We start from the raw sequence: 21,823 nt of genomic DNA, 5'->3' as shown, positions 1-21,823 counted from the left end.
GTAGGTATGTTTACTCAGTTCCATGCAGCACGGGGCGGGTAGTCCCACCAAAGTCGTACACGCCTAACATGGCAAATTGCTTTAGTAAAGAGTTACATATACATAAACATTCCTATACATATACATATTCCTAACCTGTCCCTTTGTGAACAGTCCTCCTTATCTCAGACCCCTTGATTAAAATCTGAACCATGAGGTTGTTTTTGATCTGGTTCTCCCCTACTGGAGCATGCGCGGTCTCCTCTGGGGTCTCTTCTGGGGGTCTCTAGGGGTCTTCCATGCTGAAGGCTCGCAGTCTTCCTCTTCCCCTTTGTACTTACTGGGCACCATCCCAAGTTTACAGAACACCTTCTTCAAAACACCTTCTTCAAATCTTGTCTCCCAGCCGCTTTTCAGCTTCTTTCTCGGCCCCCCCCAACCAGATACCAAAGATCCACATAGTATCCCATAACAGTCACTAGTTGTTATCAGTTGTTCTGAAACTCCCAGACACACGGGTAATTAAAACATTCTTCCCCAGCCATTCACAGACACATCTATAGCAGTGTTAGAAATAGAAGTCCGGAATAACAAAAGCAAACAGGTTCATAAATTTAAGAAGTGATAAATTGGCTAGAATGAGGAATGAGGGGGAGACTGGGACACACTGCAGCTGTGGTTCAAGCATTGAATTGCCAGTGCAGGGCCCAGAGGCAGACAGGATTCAAACATTTCAAACAGAATTGTTCTTTATGGACACGAATTGTTAAAACATTCCTCACAGTTTTATGGCAAAACCGGCTTTCAGAAGGATTTGGACTATTTTCTTCCCTTTCTCAAAAACTTCCTCTGCTGTGTCACCCCACACAATAATGTCATCGATGTACTGCAGGTGTTCAGGAGCTTCCCCCTGCTCTAGCGCAGACTGGATCAGCCCATGGCAAATGGTAGGGCTGTGTTTCCACCCCTGGGGCAGCCGATTCCAAGTATATTGGACTCCCCTCCAAGTGAAGGCAAATTGTGGCCTGCACTCTGCTGCTAGAGGGATGGAGAAAAATGCATTAGCGATATCAATTGTGGCATACCACTTGGCTGCCTTCGATTCAAGTTCGTACTGAAGTTCCAGCATGTCCGGCACTGCAGCACTCAGTGGTGGCGTCACTTCGTTCAGGCCACGATAGTCCACTGTTAGTCTCCACTCGCCATTAGACTTTCGCACTGGCCATATGGGACTATTGAAAGGTGAATGAGTCTTGCTGATCACTCCTTGGTTCTCCAATTGACGAATTAGCTTATGGATGGGAATCAGGGAGTCTTGGTTAGTGCGATATTGCCGCCGGTGCACAGTTGTGGTAGCGATTGGCACTTGCTGTTCTTTGACCCTCAGCAACCCCACAACAGAGGGGTCCTCTGAGAGACCAGGCAAGGTAGATAATTGTTTAATGCCCTCTGTCTCTAAGGCAGCTATACCAAAAGCCCATCGGAACCCTTTTGGGTCCTTGCAATATCCTCTTCTAAGATAGTCTATGCCAAGGATACATGGAGCATCCGGGCCAGTCACAATGCGGTGCTTTTCCCACTCATTCCCAGTCAGACTCACTTCAGCCTCCAATACAGTCAACTGCTGAGATCCGCCTGTCACTCCACAAATATAGATGGGCTCTGGTCCTTTATAGCTCGATGGCATTACAGTACATTGTGCACCGGTGTCTACTAAAGCCTTATACTTCTGTGCGTCTGACGTGCCAGGCCATCGAATCCACACAGTCCAATAAACTCGATTGTCCCTTTCCTCCCCCTGGCTGGAGGCAGGGCCTCCCTAATCCTGGTCAGAATCTTCTTCATTTCTGTGTTTGAAGGACTGTCTGCTGGAAGTTGGAGCAGCAAACTTTTCAGAGAATCCCTTTTTCTTGATTGTTTTCTTTTGCAACTCACGTACCCGTGCCTCTAGGGTCGCAGTAGATTTTCCATCCCATTTTCTCATGTCCTCTCCATGGTCTCGTAAGTAAAACCACAGGGTGGCACGGGGTGAGTACCCACCATATCGTCTTCCTTGTGTGGATAAACGCCTACCCCTGATAGCTGAGACACTGCTTTGTGCAGGTGCGGAGGAGAATAATCTCTCTTCAAGTTGGTGAACCTTTTCAGAAAGTTTCTCCCAAGTGTTCTCTTTTGGTCGGTGGACACTGGTTGGTTCAGGTGGGGAGGATGATAGATTCTCTTCAAGTTGGTGAACCTTTTCAGAAAGTTTCTCCACAGCTGAGACGCAGGCCTGTAAGGAAGAAGAGAGACTTTCTTCGTACTGCCGGAGTTGTTTAGCCGCTTCATCCACTGTGGGTTCCTCATCCTCTTTCCAGGCCATTATTGCCAATGAGCTGGCATATGATGATGGTGCACTCCGTACAAACTTCCGCCACATGGATCGTGTACACCTGACTTCATCTGGATCTTTGAATGTTTGTCTGAGGTCTGGATCCTCATAAATCACTTCCCGTACGGCTAATTCCCTCAGGTACTGGATTCCCTTCTCCATAGTGGTCCACTTGCCTGGTAGACATAAAAGTTCTTCCTTGAAGGGATACCTTTCCCTCACAGCTGAGAGTAGACGCCTCCAGAGGCTGTGAGATTGTGCTCCATCTGCAATTGCTTTGTCAATGCCTGCGTCTCTAGCAAGGGATCCCAGTCGCTTGGCTTCCCTGCCGTCTAATTCCACACAATTGGCTCCAGAGTCCCAGCATCGGAGCAGCCAGGTGACAAGCTGCTCACCTATACAGCGACCAAAATCTTTTCGCACATCTCGTAACTCACGCTCGTTTAGGCTTCGGGTAGTTACTGTTGATTTTTCGGCATCCTCATCTTCCTCCTCCTGAACCCTTGATGGCCCAGCGTCGTCGTCGTCTCCGTCGTCTCTATACCTAGATTTGGCAGAAGATTCTCTGCGTTCTAAACGACCTGAATCTCTATACCATTTTTTCACCTTCTCTACAGGGGCAGCTTGCACTGCTACTGCTCGTTTCTCTGACCTTGTTACAGGGTCTGCCACAGAGGTTGGAATACCCTCTGCAGGGTCAACTTGCACTGCTACAGCTCGTTTCTCTGACCCCGTTACAGGGTCTGCCACAGGGGTTGGAATACCCTCTGCAGGGTCAACTTGCACTGCTACAGCTCTTTTCTCTGACCCAGCCACAGGAGCTGGAGCGGCTGCAGGAGCTGGAGCAGCTGCAGGAACCGGAGCTGGAGTGGCTGCAGGAACTGGAGTTGGAGCAGTTGCAGGAGCTGGGACTGGAGTAGCAGCAGGAGCTGGAACTGGAGCGGCTGCAGGAGCTGGGACTGGAGCGGCTGCAGGAACTGGGACTGGAGCGGCTGCAGGAGCTGGGACTGGAGCATCTGCAGGAACTGGGACTGGAGTGGCTGCAGGAGCTGGAACAGGAGCATCTGCAGGAACTGGGACTGGAGTGGCTGCAGGAGCTGGAACTGGAGTGGCTGCAGGAGCTGGAACTGGAGTGGCTGCAGGAGCTGGAACTGGAGCATCTGCAGGAACTGGGACTGGAGTGGCTGCAGGAGCTGGGATTGGAGCGGCTGCAGAGTCCACCGTAGGGGTCACAGTGGCCGTTGGATCTGTCACAGGGCTTGGAGTGGCCGCAGGGTCTGTCACTAAGTTGATAGCAGTATCAATGGCAGCTCGATAGGCATGAGCCAGGCCCCAGCATGTTACAATGATTTGTGTTACTTTGGAACTGCCAGAATCATGACACCTTTTTCTCAAGCATTCTGCCAGTTTTTGAGGATTTTGCAGTTGTTCAGGGGTGAATTTCCAAAACACTGGGGGTGCCAACTGCTCTAGATGCCTGCCCATATCCTCCCATACTCCCTGCCACCCACAACTATACTGCCTCCGGGCAGATCTCCGGATGAGCTTCCTAAGTAGTTGTTTAACTTTAAGCAGAACCTGAAGTGCATTCAGGAGGCAGAACAACAGGACTATGCTGGTCTGAGTATCCCAAGGATATTCAATATCTTGGAGAGCTATTGTAGCAAGCTCGGAGGGTAAGAGGGTGGTGAAGGAGGAAGGCATAGTGATCCAGGAGGATACAGGGGTGGTGAAGGAGAAAGGGAGAGTAATCAAGTAAGAAAAAATATCCTCCCCTTTCCCCTCCACAGATTGACTCCCTAATGGAAAAAAACAATAGGTATAATTGCTAATAGTTTCCAAGATACAGTTTCCAAAATACAGAGTCGACGATGTTACTGAGTACAAATACCAAGTTAGAGTCATGACCAGATATCTCATCGTCTCATAAGCCATTGCTACAACACTCAGTACCATAATGATCTGAAACCAGGGCCCGGAGAGGATAAACAACATGACAGAGAGCACATACGGAAAATAATGTACTATAATACTCAATTTGGAAAACAGGCGCAGCAGAGTTGAGATTAAAGCAATCAGCATTATGACAAGTGACTATTAAGCAGGTCTAATACTTACACCAATTTTAGTTTAACACACTGTGGTCAGATCTGCCGTTATCTCAACCTTTCGAGCCCCACGTTGGGCGCCAAAAAGACTGTCGTGGTTTAACCCGGCTGGCAGCTAAATACCACGCAGCCGTTCGCTCACCCTCCCCCCTCCCTCTCTGGGACGGGGGAGAGAAATGGAAAGTGAAGCCCGTGAGTTGAGATAAAGACAGTTTAATAAGACAGGAAAATAATAATAACAAAATAATAATAACAATAATAATAATAATGTTACAATGGTGATAATAGGAAAGTAATAATAATATGTACAAACAAGTGATGCACAATGCAATTGCTCACCACCCGCCGACCGATGCCCAGCCTAACCCCGAGCAGTCCGGCCCCCTCCCCCCGGCTAGCCACCCCTATATATTGTTTAGCATGACGTCAGATGGTATGGAATACCCCTTTGGCTAGTTTGGGTCACCTGTCCTGGGTCTGTCCCCTCCCAGCTCTTACTGCACCCCCAGCCTGCCTGTTGGCAGGACAGAGCAAAAAGCTGAGATGTCCTTGGCTTGGTATAAGCACTGCTCTGCAACAATTAAAACATCAGGGTGTTATCAGCACTCTTCTCATCCTAAGCCAAAACACAGCATTCCACCAGCTACTAGGAAGAAAATTAATTCTGTTCTAACTGAAACCAGGACACATATCCATCGGGTTCCTTCCTGAGGAATGATCCATGCTTTTCTAGTTTGGTTGATAGTGAGTTGGAGAGAGCTGCAAAGCAATCGTTTAGATTTGGGTACGTTGCCTATGCAGGCTCCTGTCCCAGTGACGTGTTGCATGGTTATTCCATTTTTCCTATCTCCCCAAGAGCATTAGGAGGGTGCGTCTTCAGTGCTCAAATTATATGTACTGTTGACTCATACCGCTTCATAAAAAGGGGGTTGTATATCGTAGCACAGCCAGCAATTCTCAGTCAGTTCAGGCCTAGTTCTATTCAGGGTCTTGTAAGTAGCTTGCATTACTTTCCGAAGAGGGTTCTCCTCAGACTCACCTGTAGGGGGTGGTATGGTACTAGTTATAACTGTGGTATGATTCTCAGCCGGGGTTACTGTGTTTATCATACTCGAGGGAGATGGTCTCTTGTTCTTACGTAGTTTTCTATTCTTTGGTCCCGTGAGGACTCTATTAGGGCCCACAGCATGGGTATATCTTACCTCTTCCTTTTTTATCAATATGAGTATTCCCCTATCTGTTCCAGGTTCCCAGAACTTTACACCCCAAGTTCTTCCCATCATCCACCCTGGATCTTGAGGCTGTAATATTGTAACTTCTAAAGATTTACAGGTTCCAGCATTGTTTACACCACCATCATAACTATAAGTAGGCTTGCGGCAACCTCCTGGTATCCAGGTAACTCTGAGATATCTATCCTTGGTATGGGTGTCCCATCCTGTGGCTATGGTCTCACAACCCCAGTATGTACAGTAATAGTGTCCTGGAGAGTTACAGTACCCCTTTCCTGGGTTCGAGCTAGGACACCAGTAGGTTGCTTTTACATTTGTAGCCCCCCAGGAATATTGTCTCTGGGGACTACACCCGTGGTGTAGTGTGTTATCTCCGTATCCTATTATTGTTTCAAATAATTCACAATTAGTTATATTAAAGGAGGGTGAGCCTGCTGTAGTATTGACCTTGAGGGTCCGAGAGTCATCCCGCCTAATTAAACTCCACCGATAGGGTTGGTGGGGGCTTCCTTCTCCCTTAGTTACATCTATGCAGATTATCAGAAATCCTGTTACACATACAGACCATGTTAAACCCAAGAAAAATGGAGGGGTCCTACCTTTACTACGGGTATCCCAGGGCTTTTGTGCACTTGGTCTCTTATCCCTGTTGCTTCCTGCTGCAGGCGGGAGGTGTTGGGGAGGTACTGGGGTAAGTGGGCTTGGAACCATCATTCCAAGAGGCCTCGTGAGCTGGTTCAGGAGGTAGTTTACTAACCTCGATCCCCACCGCATTACGTCTCTGCCTCCGTCATCTACTCTTTTGCTTAGAGCAATGAGGTGTACCATCTTCTCGGCAGCAGCCGTATCCTTCAGGGGAACCTCCTTCATCTTTAACCCACCTTAATGTGTATGCTCCACTTCCCCAGTTCCACACCTTATCCTGGCCGCTGTCCTTCCACAGACCACTGAAATATTTGCTGCTGGGCGTGGCTCACTTATGTGGAAGTGATACAAAAAAAAATATTGTTCCATTTGCCACCCCCACACACTAATGCTGTCACAAATACCTCGGGAGGGATACCCGTAGGAGCAATGAGCCCTCCACTTTTCTTTACAAACGAAAGGATATCAGATTCCTGAAGTGTTATCACTCATTAATCTTTTTCCGGAAAGTGACCTTCAGATTGTCGGGGTTTCCAGCCACCTCCCAATGAGAATCCTGGACAGTTCCCTTTATTCTGCTAGCATGCGTCCATCCTCGTTCTGCCGTACGGACTGCGGTGTCTGTAGTAAGTAAAATGAGAAAGGGTCCTTCCCAACGAGGGGTCAGGAAGGACTCTTTCCAAGTCTTGATCATCACCCTATCCCCTGGCTTAACCTTGTGGATTGTCATGTCCAAAGGTGGCCTCTGTACTACTAATCCTTTCTTTATTAGCTCCTGTCTTCGTTTCTTTAGCTCAATGATGTATTCTTGTAGCACCTTTTCTTCTACCTTTGGATGCTCAACTGGTATTTCCAAATCATAAGGCATCCCGTACAACATTTCAAAAGGGGAGATGCCAGTATCGGTCCGAGGTTGTGTTCTCAGATTTAATAGGGCCATTGGTAGGCACTTTATCCAGCTCATTTTGGTTTCAATCATCAATTTGGTCAAGTGTTTCTTAATCTCTCCATTTACTCTTTCCACTTTTCCCGAACTTTGTGGATGCCAAGGGGTATGATATTCCTATTTGATTCCTAAAGGACCTAGGGCCTCTTTGATGGTTTTAGAAGTAAAATGTGGCCCTCTATCTGAATCAATTACTGCTATGTTACCATATCTCGGCACAATGTTTTCTAACAGAATTTTTACTACCGTCCGTGCAGTGGCTCGCACCACTGGAAGGCTTCTACAAAGTGGGTTAAATGATCCACCAACACTAAAAGGTACTTATACCTCCCAACCTTGGGAAGTTCTGTGAAATTGACCTGTATCTTTTCAAACGGTCTCTTAGCTAGCCCCTGCCCTCCCGACACTTTTTCTCTAAGCTGTCTTTTATTAACCTTCTGGCATATTAAACATTCCCCTACAATTCTCTTAGCAATTTCGTAAATCCCAATACACATATACTTAGTCCCAAAGTGGTCCACAAGCGCCTGTACTCCCCAGTGGGTCTGCCTGTGGAATTCTTTCATTATTCTCCACGCCATGCTTTTAGGAATAACCTCCCTCCCATCGGGGAGTGCCCACCTCCCTTCCTTCTCAACGATTCCCATTTGTTGTAGTTTTTCTGCCTCTCGGGCGGTAAAGCTCTTGCTACCTCCTGCTATTTCTCTGACCTGTTCTGCTTCTTTCATTACCAATAGTGCAGCCCATTTTGCCTCCTCATCAGCTAAGTTGTTTCCTCTTATCTGGATAGAAGCACCCCTCTGGTGGCCTTTTACATGTACAACAGCAATCTGCTTAGGTCCTCTCAGGGCCTTCAGAGTTTGCCTTATCAGAGCCTCATGTACCAGACCCTTCCCTTGAGAATTTATTAACCCCCGCTCTTCCCAGATCTTCTCAAAGGTATGAACCACTCCATATGCATATCTGGAGTCAGTAAATACAGATCCCATCTTTCCTTTCAGCAGCTGTAAAGCCCTTAATACTGCAAATAACTCACATGCCTGGGCCGACCAGGTCGTATCCAAGGGACCAGATTCTTTTACCTCCAAGGTGTTTCCATCTATTATGGCATAACCTGATTTTCGTTTCCCATTTATTACCCTTGATGATCCATCTACAAATAATTTCTCCCCATTTGGTAATGCCTCTTCCTCCAAGTCTTCCCTTATTTTGGTCTGGGATTCGATTAATCGGACACAGTCGTGTGTCAATTCTTCACTTGGTTCCCCATATAAAAATTGAGCTGGATTCTGTAAACTAGTTGTTTCGAGTTCTAATTTGGGGGAGTGTATTAATATACCTTCATACTTCAATAGTCTGGCATCAGTAATCCACTTAGCTGTTTTCTGTTGTAACACCCCTCTTATGTTATGAGGTGTGTATACCATTAATTCTCCCCCCAGGGTGACTTTTCTGGCTTCCTCAACTAAGAGGGCTGTAGCCACTATAGCCTGTAAGCAGGTGGGCCAACCTCTACTAACTGGGTCTAACAATTTTGAAAAGTAACCTATGGGCTTCTTTCTTTCTGCCCACTTCTGTGTTAAAACTCCAAATGCTGTTCCCTCTTCTGTGTTTACAGAAGGGTCTCCTAGTATCGGGTAGGCTTAGCACCAGGGCATTTACTAAATCTGTTTTTAAATTCTCAAAGCACTGTTCGTCTGTCCAGCTCCATTTTATTAGTCCTTCCCCAATCAATTTCTGATATAGGAATTTTACTTTACTGCTGTAATTTTCTATCCATTGCCTACAATAACCGAGCAATCCCAGCAATTGCCTTACTTGTCTCTTACTCTTAGGTGCCTGTAGTGACAGGATGCCATTCACCCGTTCAGGATCTAATTTCTTAGTCCCCTTACTTAGCCAATGTCCCAGGTATTTCACCTCTTCTTCAGTGAACTGTAACTTGGATTTGGATACTTTTAGTCCCTTTAAGCTTAAGAAGTTCAGTAACCTAATACTTTCTTTCCTCACAGCTTCCTGACTTTCCCCTGCTAACAGCAGGTCGTCTACATATTGCACCAGCATTACTTCTGGGTTTAGTTCATAGGTGCTTAATACCTGTTCCAGGGCCTGCCCGAACAAGTTCAGCGACTCCATAAATCCCTGTGGAAGCAGGGTCCACCTTAACTGCTGTTTCCGATGGGTCTCAGGATCCTCCCCTTCAAAGGCAAAGTAACCTCTGCATTCTTCCTTTAAGGGACAAGCCCAGAAAGCATCCTTCAAGTCTATAACACTATCATTTCAGTTCTGGGGAAAGTTGGCTCAACAAGGTATACGGATTGGCTACCACTGGGAATCTGGTGACTGTTCTCTTATTTACCTTTCTTAGATCTTGGACTAAACGGTAAGAGCCATCTAACTTCTTAATGGGTAGTATAGGAGTGTTGTGGGGAGACATGCAGGGTTCCAATAACCCTTGCTTCAATAGTCTTGCAATTTCCAGCTGCAACCCCTTTCTACCCTCTTGCGACATCGGATACTGCTTTACTCGAATGGGAATTTCAGGATTTCTAATGGTAATTTCAAAAGGAGTGATGTCCAATTTCCCCACAGACTCAGGAGTGTACCACACCTCTGGATTGATTTTTGCCTCGTCTTCCACAGTGAGGGTACACAGCTTAACTGCGATTTCCTCATTTCTTGCTTCTAAAGTGATTCCCAGTTCTACCATTAGATCCCTTCCTAATAGGTTATATTCTGCTTCGGGCACCAGTAAAAAGGATCCTACTATACATCGAGATAGGGTTTCTATTTTTACTCCCTTTATTATCAGGACCTTAAAAGGCTCTCCTTTTGCTCCTATTACTTGCAATTTCTCTGGGGAAAGCGAACACCCCCGGGGCACAGCCTGGACAGTAGATCTTTCTGCCCCTGAGTCCACAAGGAACTCCATTTCTTGGTGCTGAGGACCTAATTTTAATTTTATCAAGGGCTCCGTTTTCTTATGGGTCCCCAGCAAATAGAGCCCCTGACCCCCCTAATCTTCCTTAAACATCTGCTCATCCTGCATGCGCTTCCTGCAATTCCTCTTCATATGCCCTTTCTTCTGACAATAAAAACACTCAACCTGCCTCATGTCCCTCAAATCACTCTGACTCCTGTGGGGCTTTTCCCTGGGTTTTGAAATACCTGCTCCCCCTGTACGGGTTGGAGCTGCCTTTTGTCCTTCTCGGACTGCCGCCACCAAAATCCTTGCCTGCCTCTTCTGAATCTCCTCTCTCCGCACATACACCTTCTGTGCTTCCCTCAGTAATTCATCTAATCCCTTCTCCTGCCAATCCTCCAATTTTTCCAATATCCTTCTAATATCCACCCATGATTTTGCTACAAACCGAGTTTTTAATAGAGCCTGTCCTACAGGAGTGGCAGGGTATAATCCCGAATAGAGCTGCAGATTCTTCTGCAGTCTCTCTAGCCACTCAGTGGGGGTTTCATCCTTCCTTTGGTGTTCGCTAAATGCTTTATTAATGTTCTGTCCTCTGGGAACAGATTCCTTAATCCCTTGAACAATTATAGTGCGCAGATCTGCCATATGGGTTCTGTGTTCAGCATTCTGGTTGTCCCAGTTCGGCCATTGTAACGGCCATTTTATATCTGTGCTGGGACCATGTTGGTGTTGTTGATCTCAAACTCTCATGCCTGCCCTCCGAATCATTTCCCTCTCTTCCATTGTGAAAAGTATACCTAAAATTGCCTGCAACTCTTCCCAGGTGTATACATTAGGACCCAGGAACTGGTCCAGCCTCTCAGACACTCCCAGAGGATCCTCCAAAAGATTCCCCATTTCCTTCTTAAATTCTCTCACGTCTCCTGAACTCAGGGGAACAGACACAAACCCCATTCCTGGCTGCGGCCTTCCCATAGCTATTTCTCTTAAGGGGTAAAGCCCTTCTTCTGACTGCCCCTTTTTTCTACTTTGACTCCTAGTTACTTTTCGATTTTCCCCAAGGGAACTGAGGGAGTCCAGGTCAGTGTCTAGAGGGTTTGGAAGGTGCGGGGGGGGAGGAAGGAGGAGGGATAGGGTCCGGTGCAGGAGCGGGAGGGACATAGGGAGGAGGGGACAACGGGGGGTCCTCAGGACTCTTAGTCTTCCTTCTGGGATTCTCTTGACCCTTTTCCTTTAGGGTAAATACATAAGTCCGGGTATCTGATCTTATCCATAAACCGGCATATTCGCTTTCTTCTGAACTGAAAGGTTCCTTAGAATTCACATATATATTTAGAGCTTGGCAAACCCAATCCTCAAAGGACCCCAAAACGGGCCAGTATAGGTGATCTCCTCTTATTTGTTTCCCTCCCCACACCTGCATACAGTAATATACCATCTTTTCTCTCATCTTGCCTTGTCTCGAAGGCCAGTCATCCCAACAGGCAATCATCAACCCTAAGGGACTTTCTGTCGGTATAGCGGGCAACCCTACCTTAGGGCCACCCATGGGGTCAGAAGGCTTGCTTTTCTGCTGCCCCATCTTCCAAAGTGCCTCCTTACATTCACACACACACTCCCCTCGTTTGTGGCCCACGCCTTCGCGGGCAATGGGAACCACACTACAGGAGGGTCCGCACTCACTTCGCTCCCCAGGAGTGTCTCATTCAGTCGCACTTCAGGAAACCCACCCCGACCAAATGGCACCGCTTATCAATACTCACTCAATCCTGAGTCTTCGTTCGGATCTTCGTGCACAAAAATTATGGGGTACCGCAGGATTCTTTTGCCTGCTTGCCTGAATTTAGAGTTCAGATGTACAGAATTTGGACGAGGGATCGGTCACCTGAGGGCCATCCAAAGATGGTGCGCCCCCCCGAGCTCGGATCCCAGACCAAAATGACCTGCATCCGAGTCACGGCACCAAATTGTAATAAGTGGTAGGAACCAAACCACTCTCAGAATAATCTTTATCAGAGCCAAATTTATTAAGCAAGCAAAACAGCGCTGGGCGGCCGGGGAGTCTCTGCTCCACCAAGGGCGCACACTTCACCCCCGCCAGAGTCCCCCTTTTATAGCTTGGTTGTTCGGGGTGTACGTGGCATATCCTGGTATGTCCTGCGGTTGAGCGTGCTGTTGCTAGGGGGTCGTCTCGGACCTCCTGGTGGTCGTGAGGATGAAGGCCGTAGTCTTCCTCTGCGTTGTGGGTTGCGATCTTGCTGAGCAAGCACTATACATGTTCTTATCAGGATGGGCAGCTGGAAACTCTCCAGCTATACAGGGTTGTCACAGCCCCCACAAGCTTTCCCACCGGTTTGATTAACAAACTTATTATACAATATTTATTACATTTTCAAAAACAGCTTTTCATTGGTCAAACAACTTTGAATATAACAGCAACAGCAAACCCCCAGCAACTTCAATGCCTTAACAGCTGGAGAACAAGAAACCCGAGACTGCCTGGAGTCTCCTGAATCACCCTTCTTTGTTCCCTCTAAACTCTTTTATATTCCTGATGGCCTCCTTGTTAACAGTCTGATGTTACCATCAACCACGGGGCTTGCCGACCCCCATGGCCACACTCCCACATTTCCCCCTTCTTTATTAATATCAACCATCTTCTCGACACGAATTACCACTCCATATATAACATTAGAAAGTTGGTAACACGTGGAAGGTCATGTCAGAACAAATGCAGCATACTGCTTCACCTGAATCGCAATAAATGCATCGCTAGGCCAGCATGGAAGAACTGTGCCTGGGCAGATGCAGTACTGGCACTTCGGCAGACTTTCTATGGGCGTTAGAGAAGTGATCTGTAAGCACTTTAGGAACTACGCCCTGGGAGAAATCCATTTAACATGAACGAATGGAGAAAAATCACTAAGTCCCCAAATGCCCATGCCTATTGAAGAGACCTTGAGGCATTTTGCATTTGAATTACCCAAGCTGTCATGTCAGACAAATGGAAATGTGTGAAAATAGCCATGGAGAACTCAAAATGCCTTGCAGGGCAGCATACTGGGTGGAGGTGCCGATCGGTGCCGCAGAGGAGATGGGCTCAGAGCAGGGGGAAGCACTGGAAGCAGGCACTGCTCTTGTTCACTCTAATGCCTGGCAGATGTAGGCTCCCGGGTAACAGAAGCTGAGCGATGAAGACAACAAATCACTAGGCAGAACGTAGTAACATACTTCGTATCTTTCTCTAACCTTGTAAAACTGAAGCGTGACATGAAATTTCTGCCGAAAAACTCTCTGCTACGCTTACCACTAGGGTCCATCTGACTCGTGGAGATGATGCACGGGCAACAAACTCAGGGCGTGCAACCTCCGCAAAGGTCTTCTCCGCAAGGAAGATGACTCGTACAGTCACCGCTGATGGACTTATTCACCACCGAGTGTTTAAAGGCCCAAGAAATGAAAAGCGCTTTTTGGGAGCAAAAGGCACATCCACGTTGGACTGGTATTGCCACGTACGGACCCTCAGCTCAGTGGTCAGGCTTTTTCTGACTTCTCTAGGGCCTCCTCAAAAAGACAAACCTGTGTCTCTTTGGAAATACCCTGTGTGCCTCAGCCGCCTGCTATTGCTGGGCAAATCCCAAAGCACCGCAACTGATTTTAATGCAGTATGGGTAACCAAATGATTTCCATTTTTTTTCATTCCTGTCTCCCTGTTCAACAGCAAGCACTGCAGACCACTCTTTTAATTCTACAGTCCTAAACCTGATCGTAATAGATGAAGCGCTTTAAGGTATCTTTAGTTCACGGCAAAAGCTTCTCGTGAATTTTAAAGAGTATACTTGGATCTGCCACTGCTTACAAGCGAGCAGAGATCTCCAACTGATGTGCTATGAAGACATGATGAATTCTGCCTCCCAGAGGAAGGAAGAAGAAATTTTCCTATTCCTAAAAGCAGAAAAGCACGCGGTCACCACACACGCTTGGGACGAAAGTATATGAGCAAATTCAGAAGCAGCTTTGAACCCGTAATGGAGGTTTCGCACTAGCAAGCAGGATTTCCTGTTAAAAGGGAACCAGAAAGACAATGAGACCAGAAGAAACATGGAAGCAAGGAATCTGAGCTGGTGAGACCGAAGTAAATATTTACAAAAGTAAGCCCGGAGTTTCATTTGCAGCGAGTGTTTGTAAAACTCAGGAAGGGTCGAACTGATTATAAAGGTTCATTCCTAGCACAACGGCCCTGAAATCTGCCATAGGAGTCTCAAGGCATGAATGTATTTTCCTTTCAGCGTTCCCCGTGCTTGTCCTGTTAATATTTTATATGAAAACCGAATGGACAACCGAGTTTACAGTTCTTCCATTTCATCCGCTCGCTCTTAATTCACTTCTGCCGAGAGAAGACATTTGTCTTGAATTAGGACAAAGCTCTGTGGGTGAGAATCAGAGGAAATTGCTGGAGAAAGCAGGCTGAGCAAAACTCCTCCCCCCCAAAAAAACACAGACTCCGAACAATGAAACGACAAGAAGAAAATGAAAGAAACATCGCTGCCATGCAAGCTAAGGACAAATCTTTATCCTTTGAGCAACTTTTACTTGATGCTGGTTTGTTTAAATGCACCGTGTGCACACATATGCATTGGGGTCACTGCTGCATTTCCAAAGGAAATTGCTGTGTACTCATGGAAATGAACCTGGATCCACATTAGGAATTAAAAGACTCCCAAAGATCAGCATACGTGCATTGCTAGCAGTCCTCTTCACACTAAGACACAAAGTCCCAAACCAGACCGTCCACCTCACCGTTAAGGAGTGCTCCATCTTCAATGCACGGATCGTCTCTTGCGGAGCAACGCCTTTTTTCTAGGCTTCTAAAACCCTACACGGGAAGAAAATTTGACAGATTCTGCACCTGCATCTGCAGATAACTTCTGAATTGTTCGTGATGAAGCATGGCTTATAAATTCAAAGCCAGGCGTATTTTGCTTTTTATGGAGCGAACCACTTTTTGTTATTTGCGAACCACTGAGATAGGCTCGTGAGCACCACAGGAATTTAAGATCAGTAATTAAGGATACGAACATTTGTTGTCTTGGTTGATGGCATGCGTTCAGCGTGCCCTGAGGCCACAAAAAAAGGAAGAAGCGATAAAAAATATATATATATTTTTTGTTTTTTTTTTTATGTAAGAAATGTGTAAACACAGTATCTTGATTTGACAACGCGTTACAACCCACTTTAGCAGAGTATCTCCACCTACAGAGCAACAGCGATTTTGGCTCAAAAGTCGAGTTTGAACCACATCTGAAACATATTTCATACACCTGCAGTTGTGCACAAAAATAAAGAAGAGGTGGTTTGAGCTGCTACTAACAAGCTGAATTCAGAGAGACGGTTTGTACCCCTACGATTTCACCAGGCAGTTGTTCAGAAGGATGCTCCTTCTTGGTACAAAACCTACAAATTTTCAAAATTTGTATTTAACTATTCCCACCCTTCGCCTCCCAAGAGGAAGGAGATTGGTTTCGATCCAAAATCATTCTCTCCAGCCACACGAAAAAAATAAATCTTCATTTGAGTGACTGAGGTTTGCAAAGTAGGTTTCCCAAGGAAACCAGCAAATACAGAATTTCTGGGCAATTTAAAAATTTTAGTTATGCATTCCTTTCTGCGTAAGTCAAGTTGGACATGAAAGATGTTGGAAGGAACAGAGAATACAACTTGACATGAAAAATGCATGGTAATTTATCATGAAATCCCACTACTTGACTTTGTATAACATGAGTGTGTACATACTTGTAACAGCTACACACCATTTCTTCCAAGAGAGACCTTCCAAGAGAGACCTTCCAAGAGAGACCTTCCAAGAGAGACCTTCCAAGAGAGACCTTCCAAGAGAGACCTTCCAAGAGAGACCTTCCAAGAGAGACCTTCCAAGAGATGTTTGTTGGCAATCCCACTTTTGTGCAAATAGCACGGACACGCAGATAGACACGCTTCAAAAGAGAAATGCGTAGGAAGTTTTCAGAAGCACATAAAGGTGCTACTACTTGAAAAAATAGGGAAAATGCGGGATAACATCAAATAAAGTAGTATATTAAATAGTTCTCGATACTGAGACCAAGATTAAGTACAATCCCTATTACTAAACATTTCCTGTAAAAGGATAACAACGTACTTCAGAAAGAAGTATCACAAATAAAAATGGTCTATATCCTTCACTGTAGTGCCAACATCAATCCCCTTCGTTGACTTTGTGTGAATTTATGATATAAACGTGCAAAATCTTAATTCCTGTTATTCAACCTTTTCCTTTCGAAGACTTTTTAGCAGATGCAGCCCCTCAGCAGCACACACGCCTGTTCCTCTGTTGGAAAATAACTGCGGCGCCTTTCGTTTGCTTCATTTTCCGTGCGTTTTTTTGACCTTCCTAGCGTTGCCAGTTGAAAGCTGGGGTGAATTTGGGGAGCTGAGCGATTTCCCTGCCTTGTTCTATGGCTCTTGAAAAACATAAAAGAGAAAAACAACCTGTGCAATGGTAGAGCAAGGACCTGTAGTGGTTACAAACGCAACCCCTACGCACTCCCCTGAGCGCAGCATATACGTATCAAGAACATAATGCAGCCTGTAGCATTTACACAACATTTTGGGAGATATATTGCAGCCGGTTTGAAATTCTGCATACCCCTTGTCGTAGCAGGAAGATGGCAGGAACGGAACAGATCCATCCGGAACCCTTTAAAGAAGGAAAATGTTTGGAGTCCTGAATTTGCACAGCTTTTGCCTCCATCGCTGATACTCCTCTCGCAGAAACGACAAACCCATGCCATCAAAATCCCTGCAGCACGTAGCAGGATAAGGTTTGTCAGCTCTACTGAAGGAGCTCAGCCTTCGACTTTCCCTCCACCTTTTCGAAAAGTCGTTGTTTTTAGCAAAAAGCACACCTTACCCGCACTTCATGACCCAACCTTGACAGAGCTAAAAATTAATCACATTTCGCTGTAATCTGCCTGTTCTTTCAGTTTTGTTCTCGAGTTTAAAAGGTGCTGCAGACATTACCAACAAGACTTAGAAATATGATTTAGTAAGATTTTAAATAGGATTTTAAATAATTTTGAGTAAGATTTAGGAATATGGGCACGAAGAACCCTTATGCAAGAGAAAGCTGATTTTATTTTAGGTACTGCTTCAAAGTTCTTGTTCCCTACTTTTTCAATAGAAAAAGGTTATTTCCCACATACACCGACATCCTAAAGAACCTTGTTCGTTACTGAGTTTCACATCCTAAAGAGAACTTATTTTATTGCCCTTTGACAAGCACATGCAACCCCCACGATCGGTGGGAAAATTGATACGGATTTGATTTAATGATTCATTTCAGCAGACTTGCAGTTGTGCAATATTTTTCCATCTTGAGAACCAACGTGGTGTGGTGTTTTTTTTTTTATTTTTTATTTTTTATTTAAGTCCCAGTCCCTCAAGTCGCTCGGTAATTAAATTTACATTGTCTCCAATCTATTTGGAAATTAACCTCATTCCCGCAGAGAAAAGAGGTTGGGCTTTCGCGCTTTACCTCCCACTCAGATTCATGCATCTTATCCCCTTGGGTATTTCTCTCTGCCTCTGTCAGCCGAAAAATCCTCCCCAACTCCTGAAACACGTCCTCCCTAAAATGTGCTTTTTCAAAGACAAAGGAAACACGATCAAGAAGAGAATTAGCATCACCAACTGTTTTCTATACTGTACAAAAAGCAAGTTCAGCCCTCCCAGGATGTTAATGCCCAATCCACCTTAGGAAGCAAATGACAGAGCAGGAGCATGGGACCCAAATACAAACTCTAGGACAATGGGATATAAAGTCCACGTAGACACTTCCACAAAGCCACAATTACACTACAAAACATCCTGGAAAGTATAGGAAATATATTTCAGGGTGAAATCCTACAGCGGCAAGAGGATGGCTTGGTGATTAATTGGGAGAATACAACATTAAAAGGTCTGATTTTTTTGGGTAAAATGACCAATTTTTCATTTCTGCTAGGCAAACACCAGTTTGAAAGCCTTCCAAGGACGTGCATCTTCGTGCACTACGGAGAAAAATAACACATCTACGTTGAATTCTCTTAAAAACTGCTCTGCAAAACCGAGGAGCAATCACGACTGCAGGGGCTGAAATGGCACCAACTGATGGCCAAAAATCCTATCACTATTCCTGACGCTAAGGCTGCCCTGATGGTCTCTTTCCCTTAATGCACCTTCCTTTATCCTCCCCACAAAATTGGATTTTCTTCTTCCATAAAAAAAGGTTTTGTTAACTAATAAGGAATACAGATGCAACGCGATACCGTGCATTATGCACCCAGAAGTATTCAGAGTAACGGAGCACACGAGGCAGGAACATTAAATGGAAACTTAAAATAATCTCCTTCCATTAATGTAGACGTATTGAACTCGTTTTCAGCTAGGCTGATGCCCCAGAAAACTTTTCCAGCATTTAGAAGACAAGCCAAACACTAATCACTGTCCTGGAGGTTACAGTGGGGCTGCAGGATTAGTCATCTTTGGAAACCAGTTGTGGTTGTTCTTATTTTCCTCTCCCACTGTTTTTCTTTTTTTTTTTCTTTTTTTTTTTTCTGATCTGCGGCTGAGGCAGTGGGAGCACTCTCATCAACGTTTTCTCACAACTTCCAGCGGGCAAACACGGCGGAAGAAAAACACTTCGGCACAGCTCGCAGCGCTCAGCCCCTCCATCCTGCCGTGCCGCGGGGATCCAAAACCTCCTCACACAACTTAAAAATCAAGCCTTCGGAGGATTAGAAGTGAAGAACTGACTTTTTTTTTTTTTTCCACCTCCCCGTTTCTCAGTCAAATACGCTGTGGTTAGGAGTGGCGTTACCAAAAGGCAAGAGGAAATGATGGTTCTTACTGGTGGATGCTCTCATTAGAAGCTGGAAACAAAATGAATGCAAGGAACAGTTCTTATAATATTACTAATTCTGCCAAACTGGCATGTTCTGGGTAATTTAAATCGGTCTGAACCGATCTGGATGCCAGTTTCCAAACCTTCAGCATCGTTTGAATCCTTCGACCACCTTCATCTTCATCTCCAAGAGATAGCTACGATTTCTTGACATTTATTTGCTCCATCGTTCGTCTGGGGTGCTCATGAATCATTTGCTACTCAGGTTTACGAAGTTCCTCGAAATATTTAAGTCTGTAAAGCTCTTCACAGTGCAGGTAGACACCCAAAAATGTCTCTAGGCATCCATGTGCGTGGATTAAACATTTGGGTCTCAATTTCACTGGAGGAAGTAAGTAATCCACGCTACTCAGAGGAAAAAAAATTAATAAATTTTGATGCTTAACTTGAGGCATTCCGGTTGGAACATCTTAATCACAATTATCAGGGTATACGCGAGCTGTAGCCAGCACTTTCCACTAGTTTCATCCGAACAGAATGAGTCCTGGAATCACAGCCACAGCCTGTTGATTTGCAACAAGAGCTCATGATGAAGGGGACTACTTCTGCATTAGCCAAAACGTAGCTTTGGTGAGAATCCGCGCTTGAATTTGACGAATCAGAAGATGTTTTGAATCAGCAACACGTGTTTGTTATTTTCCAAGTGAATAATCCTCTATATTTAGGCAATCATTACACAATTTACCAAGCTGCCTTCACCCGCCGAAGTTCAAGCAACGCTGGCTGGGAAAGCAACACAGATGAAAACGCATCACCTGGCTGGACAAAACAAAGAGCAGGCTGCCAGCGACAAGGTCTTAGCGAAGCTGCTGGAGAGGCGATGTTCTGCACCCTAGGAAGATCAAGCAGATACTACAGAGGAGTAAAACTCAGGGCAAGTTTTTGGGGCTGAGCAGCAGATTGCCTTATACGAGCATAAATTCTGATTTCTGCTATAAGCCATTCAACGTCATTCAGGCTGACGTTCATTTTTGGTAGTGTTTCACGTTCATTTTTATTAATGTTCTCCTGAATTCTTTCGGCAAGCTATAGGACATCTCTCATTTTAGTCCCCAGACAATAGCTTATTTACATATTTTATCAAGATGCCCTCCCCAATCCTGATTAATTGCCAGACATTACGTATGAACGCAACTCCCCCCCCAAGTCTCTGAACATATTGCTCCAATGGCAACGTGTGAAAGTAATTTTGGTCCAATTTCATCTCATGGGAATGCGGGCGCATAAGCCTTCAATTAACAATAATTTTGTCTGATCAGGATGCGTTTGAGTTTCACATGCTAATGTGGCAGAATGCATCTAGACCATGCCCGTGATAATTTTTTTTTTTTTACCAGGGTGGAAGAAATAAAGAAAATACTACATAGAAAGAGCATGGCTCTGGCATTTTTTTCCCTTTTAAAAAATTAATTCTTATGATTATTTCTGTTTTTTACGCAGGGGGACGCAGTGCTTTGGTAGCCTGTGCTGTTTTGCACTATTTGGGTCCGTTCACCTGGGGGGCAGTACCTGGGACGACAGCATTTGGATCAACAGGAAAACTCTAAATCAGCACGAAGCCTTTTAACAAAAACCGTAAGACAAACAAAATAACAAAATCCCGCGTGGCAAGCTGCCTGTAACTCCGATTTTTAAAGCCAAAAGAAGCCACTTTGATCTGCTAGTCTGACACAAACCATAGGAATTCCCTCTGCAGCTTCCTTCTCCGAGTCCAATAGCTGTGGCTGGACTTGGCCGTATCTTTTCGGAAAACATCCAATCTCATTTAAAAAGTCCAATCTTGGGAAATCCAGAACCCCTGTTAAACTATTCCAATGAATCATCCGCCATGTAGAAAATGTGAACGAGTCTGAATTGGTTGGGCTTCAATTTCCAGCTACTGGAGTGCACTATACTTGTGCATGCTGAACAGAAGGGCCCCTTACTAGAGACTTTCTTTACCTTTTCATCTCCTTTTGGTATCAGCAATCCTTTCCTTTCCTTGATCACCAATTCCCTAAAAACTCTGCTCAGTATCTTGTTCTAAATTGGAGTTAATAAACCAGTGCAAAAGTTTCCAGTAGACATGCAGCCACTTGATGAAAAGCCACTCGAACTGTATTTTGAGATTGTGTTTCTCACCCACCACGTACCCGCAGCATCGATTTTATATCTCACTGGTTTCTTGATCAATAGGCTGTGCAGCACGCAGACAAATAATTTGCAAGGAATTTATAAACAATTTCCTTCTGCCAAGTCACTCGACGTTGAGTGTGAAGTGATCTTTCCGTAATTAAAAAAAAAAAAAAAAAAAAAAAAACTCTTCAAGAAAATCACCAGCAGCTGACTAAAAAAATCACAATCAAAAAGCAGTAAAACGTTAAATTGTAGTAACTCAAAGAAATATTAGCTTAACTGTCTTTTTTTTTTTTTTTTTGCTTTGATGATTTTACTCAAAGTGAAACTCGTCATGATGATTATTTTTTTTTAAAGAAATGTTGATTTAGAGGTATCTGTAGAGAAAGATTTTGTCAATTGACATGAAAACGTGTAATCTCCAGCTTCGACGTTAGAAGCTGGATGAATAACAGCACGTCTCCAAAAAAAATCAATCCCAACCAACCCATAATTATACACGATGATAATGCAATGGGATTGAA

General features: G+C 45.0%; 1 protein-coding gene across 9 annotated transcripts in view; it reads right to left on the bottom strand.

Annotated features, from left to right (window-relative positions):
* Nucleotides 1–21,823, bottom strand: part of LOC116501471 (dymeclin) — a 135,373-nt gene that overhangs the window by 36,911 nt on the left and 76,639 nt on the right. For 2 of the 9 annotated variants that reach the window (XM_032207063.1, XM_032207067.1), the window contains one exon: nt 12,848–13,391. The exons of 1 other annotated variant lie outside the window; for it this stretch is intronic. In XM_032207063.1, coding sequence (XP_032062954.1) covers nt 13,349–13,391 — 43 coding nt within the window. In that variant the 3' untranslated portion in view covers nt 12,848–13,348. Of the gene's footprint in view, nt 1–6,863; nt 6,957–12,847; nt 13,392–16,557; nt 16,941–18,815; nt 20,017–21,823 lie in introns of those variants that run through there. 6 more of the 9 variants (XM_032207060.1, XM_032207059.1, XM_032207068.1 and 3 more) reach the window with 5 other exon arrangements.

This window comes from Aythya fuligula, chromosome W (assembly GCF_009819795.1).
Source record: "Aythya fuligula isolate bAytFul2 chromosome W, bAytFul2.pri, whole genome shotgun sequence".
NCBI lineage: Eukaryota > Metazoa > Chordata > Aves > Anseriformes > Anatidae > Aythya > Aythya fuligula.
This window is presented reverse-complemented; position numbering and strand designations above follow the sequence as displayed.